General features: G+C 33.9%; 1 protein-coding gene across 7 annotated transcripts in view; it reads left to right on the top strand.

The window, feature by feature from the left end:
- Window positions 1–7,500, top strand: part of LOC128189753 (zinc finger transcription factor lin-29-like) — a 143,031-nt gene that overhangs the window by 128,956 nt on the left and 6,575 nt on the right. For all 7 annotated transcript variants that reach the window (XM_052861491.1, XM_052861493.1, XM_052861495.1 and 4 more), the window contains one exon: window positions 2,631–2,845. In XM_052861491.1, coding sequence (XP_052717451.1) covers window positions 2,631–2,845 — 215 coding nt within the window. The remainder of the gene's footprint in view (window positions 1–2,630; window positions 2,846–7,500) is intronic.

The raw sequence follows: 7,500 nt of genomic DNA, 5'->3' as shown, positions 1-7,500 counted from the left end.
AAATAGTTAAGCAAGTAATATATATTTTATTAATTGAACTTCACATCTCTCTACTTTGTTTCAGATATTTAAATTCAAAATGTGTCTCATATTTTTAACTTAAACACATCTGTTTTGAATATTCAACTGAAAACATTAATTTTGTTATGATTGCATGTTGATGTATATTTTCACCAGCATGAATTTGTCAATATTTCCTTCACGATATTATGCAAGGCTTAATACTTTTGTATTGTATCGACTTCTCATAAAAATCTTGAATTGATGTGAATCGGAATGGAAAAACATGGTTGAAATACTTTTATATCTATTTTCAAACATGGAGTGTTTTCCATGAATGTGTTTTGGTTTTTTATTTCATTATTTTGTCTGGGTTTTTTTTCCCCCATCATCGTGCATAAAATTTCCACATATTTAGATTATTGATGATAATACTAGTAGTTTTTCCTTTAATGTCTGTCCTGTTAAAAGGGGGACTTTAATTTCCAGTCTATTTGGTGCGACCTTCGTTTTATTCTGGGACTAGTCTGCTGTATCCATGATCGATGGTTGGAGTCACCTGTTGCTGTTTGCACTCTAACTTTCATGGCACGCTTCTCTTACTAGTGCTCTTAATGACCACGTTTAGGTTGGAACTGTGGTCAGAAACTTGGACATGGAGTCAATTGGAAAAAACAGTTTATTAAGATTAAACTCATCATTTCTTTTTTGATTTCTGGTCTTTTGTATATAAACTTTAGTTCTGTTTGACTTGAAACAAAAAACACTAGTTGCAAATTTAGTTATTCTATGTCTACATAAATGTTTTTCAGTTTTAGGCATAAGGATAACTGAGAAAATGATACACATATTCATTTGGGAAAAATACCTCTCATGAAATGGTAAAGGGATTATTTAAATGTCATGACAATTCATTTGTATATTAGGATGTTAACTTTTATCTATTAAGTAACATCCCTGAATAAACAAGAAAAGATACTAAGATTTCAGTTATGTTAATATATATATATGTATTTATATGAGAAAAAATGTTTTCATTCTCTGTATTTCCTATGTGTATACATGCAGGAACTAATTTTTTTCTAAAGAAATTTTTAAAGATAGGATCTTTTAATGTCTCAGTTTTTTTCTTTTCTCATGAATTAAATATCTATTTTTATGACACCTTTTCAAGATGGAATATACAGTCATGTACAATTGGCAACCCTGTTTGGTCTCAGGTGAATTATTTTTGCTTTTTTTCTATGTAAGTAGGTGTGAGGTAAGAGCTGTTTTTATCAAAAGTTTGAAGATATCCATTACAATATATTTTAGAACCTGCGTGTACAATATGATGAAGGATTTCCTATTACGTTCTCCTTCTTTGCACAGACTGTAACAGACAACATGTAACATACCTAAATCAGTGTTCCATAAATTACATTGATTGTTCATTGCAATAAAGAAAAGAAAGTTGGGAAAGAGACAGAATCAGAAATGATTATGGAGCATTTAAACTATAGTTTGCATTCCCCCCCCCCCCCCCAACCAAATAAAAAAAATTGTATTAAAATTACTTCTAGAATGTAAGAAAAAGATTTGGGAGGGGGGGTTATATGGAGCTTAACTTAAGTTTTTCATTTTAATTGCATAAGCTGTAACTAGAATATCTTTACTACTTCTTTTGGAAAAATTAAATAGGAATTTCTGGATGAATTTAAATCCTACAGAGAAAATAATTGCACTTTTAATATTCCATCCAGTGGGACTGTTTCATTGTAAATGCGATCAGAAATTGCTATTTTGATCATTCTCACAGTACTCGGAGGATATTTTCACATTCTATAAGTACAGTTGCAAGAACTGATGAGAAATATTGAAGCTACACCATTGCTGGCAGTGTTGGTGTAAGATGTTCACATTAAAATGTTCATTAAGATTTGATGACAACATGTGTCTAATTACTCCTGTGACTTCAAAGGAAGTTTCAATTTGAAAAGATTGATACAAAAGCTTGCCGAAGTATATAGAGCTGTTTGATTTATTTTTTTATGACTTCCATGCATTCATTTACAGCTGTGGAGTGACTCTAGCAGAGATTCAAGGAGGAATTAAAATCTTCTAATTGCAGTTCTTTGAATTAAAAGAGAATGAAAATCAATATGTATTCTGGAATTTTATGTGATTTTACTATTCTTCCGCACTAGCTGGAAACACATTTGTCCAACAACGAGGGCATTTTTATCCATGACCCACCTTTTTGTGAATTAAAAACCCTCCTTTCTTTCCCTCCCTCCCTCTCCTAATTTTTTCTTTCAATTTATTAATTAATCTAGCACACATGAGATCAGTGTTGTACATCTTATATTTCATAGGTGCAGATTTCATTTTTTTTTTTTTCAAATTCTGAAATCCTTTGACATTTGTTCCCCTATAAAAGCAATTACTTGATAAATCACATGATAGAAAACAGCAATAAAGAAATTATCATGTTTATGTATATAAGATTCACCTTGCAGTACTTAACTTTAATGAATGCTATTTGTAGCCATGCAGTCAACTTGCGTGTGGCATATATATCAGTAAATGAAAAACGTAAATGCTTAACTCTTAAATTCAGGTCTCTTACTAAAAATGTTTTCCATTTACAGGAAGTTTGAACCCCGAGCACTCTGTGAACAGTCACAATGACCATGCCGCCAACCTGCGACACATAAATACGGGAAGTTCCGGCAGTTACCGCAGCAGCACTGGCAGTGTTAGTGGGCCGTCGACTCCAACGAACAACACTCCCCTAGTGATTCCCCAGCCGGTCAAACCCACCAACAAATCGGGAAAGTCCTACCACTGTAAAACGTGTGATCAGGTAAAGAAAGCAAGAGACCAGAAAGGGGGAGGGTCACAAGGGACATAATACAGGGGAACAAAAATCTAAACAAGCAGGGGAGTCAGAAAATGTAAAAAAAAAAATTATTGGGAAAGTTAGAGCCTTATATTTGAAATCTTTGACGCTGCATTAGAGGTTCATGCTCAGTCTAGTCTGGTGTTATCTTTTTCTTTTTTTTTTTGAAATCATCACTACAATAATGGCATTCAGGGGAGATTTCTGTTGCCTAGTTGGTTCCGGAAGTTGCAAGTTGAAGTTTCTGTATTAGGCTGAGGAAATTTAATTTGTTCAAACTGCACCCAAGTAGCAGCGAGTGAAGATACATGTTACGTAACAGAGTGGTTATTGGATGTCATCTTGGGAGGAAGTTTTTCATCTGACAGTGCAGTGGGAAAAGTTTCTTTGATTTAAATAATTCCAATACTTTTATGGAACAAGTCTCAGAGAGGCTTGTGTTACTTGAAAGGTTAATACTTTACTGCTCGAAAAATCTACTCCAAACGGGTGTAAAATACCTGCATGACAGGGACTCAGAGCTCTAAATTTAGTTTTTAATCTGACAATTAGGAACAATAATTTTTTCTCTCCGTTTTTCTAGTCTCTCTTGATTTCCCAGGTCACTATTATACATTGTCTGATAGTTTTAATTGCACAGATTTTTTTAAATTTGTCTCTTAATCAGAAAAATAAAGTCACCAATAAAATCACACTACTTTACACTGAAGCTAAGATAATGAATAAATGTCAATTATTGTAAATTGGCTGTGCAGAGAAAAATTTTAGATTTAAGATATTGATTAGATATAACTATAGTCATTTTTCCACCACTATGGCTAGGCTAGTACCCAATGGTCCATTCAAACCATGATGGTCAAGCACAGATCTAATAAATTTCTTAAAAATTAGTAAGCATTTCACACCAATCATAACTTACCTTTTTATATTACTAGAATTTTTTCTAGAATTATACCAGAAAAAAAACTTTTTATAAAGTCCCTGTTTAAATTTGTCAGCAATTGGCTTTTTAATTATTTCAAAAATAGTAAAAAAAACCATTATAAATTTTTGAAATAACATTCAATTTATCATTGAGACTATACATGCTTAAAATTCATAGAAAGGTGAAAAAAAAATTGTAAAAATCTCTAAACTTGAACCTAACAAGACAAACTCTAGCATTTATCTCTTTATATAATTATCATATTTGTATTAAACAGGTATATTTTAATTAAAGTGATTTTGTGTGATAACAATGATATGTTTAGCCAGCTGTTAGTGACAATGATTGATGAGGCCTTCAATACATTATAGCCTTCAGAACCTTTGTAAAACTTCTCTCTGCAGGAAAAGTTAATTTTTTGGCTTTCACCGTCTGATTAGTATTGAAACATCATAAAAATATTTTTCAAAGCAATTTTATATTCTTCCATCGATTAGTTTCAAAGATGAACAGAGAGCAAAGAAAAAACCTTTCAATTAATTGCCAGTCAAAACAATCATGATAATCATTTAATTGATACAAGTAGAATAACAAATGAACCAGGGAATGGACTCACTTGAGGGATCGTCTCAACCTGAGTCATGCAAGGGTCATGCATATATACTGCATACAAGGTTCTTTTTGCCCCATGTTTTTTTTTTCATTCTTCTACACTTGCAAACAGTTTTACCCCATCTTGAATTCACCCACACCCAGTTACATACTCTTACAAACGAATACATTTATTTAAAAATTGTTTTAATTACACTTACTCTTATATTTGCCAGCTAACAACAAGGTCAAAAGAGTCAGAAATAAAACGGGGTAAATATTTCCCTTTTTATATACAGTGTATTTTATAATGAAATCTAAAAGAAAAATAAGTTCTTTGCCAAGTAGCCTTAAAATATTTTTAATTCACTTTTTTCAGTTTTATATATGAATTTTTGTTGATTAGTGGTTATTATACAGTAAAACTCGTTTAATACAAACACGAATATAGCGAATTCACAGATAAAGCAAAGATTATTTGAAACCCTGGCAAAATTTTATGGTTATAACGAATTTGAATATAACGAATTTCCGGATATAGCGAACTGATTTCGAGTTCCATAAAGGGGAGTAATAACAAAATTATACACTTTTATAACAAATTTCTTTAAAATTAAAAAGTTTGCACTACTGTATAACATCATAGTTTGAATTAAAAAAAATTCGATTCACAATCCGATTATTAAAGGTATCAAATTAATGTATTTTTATTTTAAGCCTTAATTAGCAAAAATTATAGTCTGGTGAAAGAAAATATGTATATAGTGAATTCGCTATAGTTATAACTATGAATTCTTTCTATGGATATAACGAATTACGGATATGATGAAGTTAATCTATTGGTCCTTAGGACTTCACTATAACCGAGTTTTACTGTATTGCCTAACAAACCAGTGCAAAGCCTTCATGTGTCCATTTGTTTTTTGTTTCAATGACTTATTTTTACTGGTGTAGCATAGGGTACCAGCTTCTTCTGACCTTTAATTGATTATTGTAACATCAGGCACCTGGCCCTTCTAACCAAGACTACAGTAATACAGGGCTCCTGCTCCTGTTGACCAATCAAAGACTATTGTAACATAGGGCACTTGCTCCTGTTGACCAATCATAGATTATTATAACATAGGGCACTTGCTCCTGTTGACCAATCATAGACTATTGTAACATAGGGCACTTGCTCCTGTTGACCAATCATAGATTATTATAACATAGGGCACTTGCTCCTGTTGACCAATCATATACTATTGTAACATAAGGCACATGCTCCTGTTGACCAATCATATACTATTGTAACATAGGGCACATGCTCCTGTTGACCAATCATAGATTATTATAACATAGGACACTTGCTCCTGTTGACCAATCATAGATTATTATAACATAGGGCACTTGCTCCTGTTGACCAATCATAGACTATTGTAACATAGGGCACATGCTCCTGTTGACCAATCATATACTAGTGTAACATAGGGCACTTGCTCCAGTTGACCAATCTTAGACTATTGTAACATAGGGCACTTGCTCTAGTTGACCAATCATAGACTATTGTAACATAGGGCACATGCTCCTGTTGACCAATCATAGACTATTGTAACATAGGGCACATGCTCCTGTTGACCAATCATAGATTATTATAACATAGGACACTTGCTCCAGTTGACCAATCTTAGACTATTGTAACATTAGGCACTTGCTTCTGTTGACTTTTCATTGACTATTGTAACGTAGGGAACTTGCCCCAGCTGACCAACCGTAGACTATTGTAACATAGGGCACTTGCTCCAATTGACCAATCATAGACTTTTGAAACATAAAGCACTTGCTCCTGTTGACCTTTCTTAGATTATTACATGCACTTTCATAACTTTTTGGCCCCAGAAACATCTAGCCAGACAGGTGAGACCTGTATATTCTCCATCTATCAGCATCAGTAGCTATCTTTGTTGATTGTGGTGCTCTGTACTTATTTCTCCTTTGAGCCATATTGCTGATGGCTTTTTTATCAGTTACAGATGAATTTTCCTAACATCAGAAAAAGGCAACTGCCAGCCTTATTTTTACTTTGTCTTTTTTAATGTAGAACTTGGAGCAATGAGTCCTGCATGAGGTCCTATGAGGCATGCTGGTTCTAAATGCATGTCAGAGATTATCTAGATTATGACCTTTTTTTAGTCTGGGTCGTATTGTCTATTGAATGTCATCATCAGTCCCCGGGGAGTCTGGGGGCATTTGATACATCTAAAACCTCCCCAGGGCACGGGGATCAATCAAATGATCCACTGGTGTTAATTTGGCATTGCACAGAAAATGTTGTAATGATGTTCTTGGTATCTATTACAACATGGCTGGTCCAATCCATTATTTAAAAAAATGCATTAATTTTTATAATCACAGCAGTGGATTGTTTTAATCATAGACTTGAATCCTAATCTCAGGGGAACAAGTGATTACTGTGACATTATTTTTCTCAAAATCACATGATTTCATACAGATAGAGGGCACTGTTGGCCTTTGGCAATGGTTGTTGCTTGGACCATCAGGGATAAGCAAAAGACCGCACTTGATTCAGCAGAATTATCTCGGACCATCAATATCCACAACTGTTGGGCTATTGTGACGTCACAAAAGAATCACAGTCATTCTCTTGTTAAAGTTGTGCATGTTACAGAAGTAAAATGCACCTGGTAAATCTGTAGAGGTGGAATTGTAACCCCTATGCTCTGCATGTTGGCATTCCATCGTTCTTGAAAGCAGCCAAATGTTTATATATAACCTCCTAATGCAGTGTCAATGATAACCTCTCATAAGTAGCACTTGGGTGGCAAAAACGGGCCCAGATAAGATTATCAGTGTCGATAATGCTTGGGTTATATAACCAGCCAGTATCATATTGTGCAGTACATTTACGTAATGGTTTCCACTTGAATTCATTACTCAGCTCGCTGTGAGCTGGTTCCCCCTTGCCAAGAACAGGCGGGGCCTGCCAAGCTTTGGTTTCATTACCTACTGTTGCAGTAATGAGCTGTGATTGACAGCCTCCAAATGGCGCTGATTGGCAGCACATTGTTTTGAGGATCGGATCCTTTATTTCTTAAAAAATTAT

This window comes from Crassostrea angulata, chromosome 6 (genome assembly GCF_025612915.1).
Source record: "Crassostrea angulata isolate pt1a10 chromosome 6, ASM2561291v2, whole genome shotgun sequence".
Classification (NCBI taxonomy): Eukaryota; Metazoa; Mollusca; class Bivalvia; order Ostreida; family Ostreidae; genus Magallana; species Magallana angulata.
The sequence above is the reverse complement of the archived record's forward strand: the minus strand, read 5'-3'. Positions and strand labels throughout refer to the sequence as shown.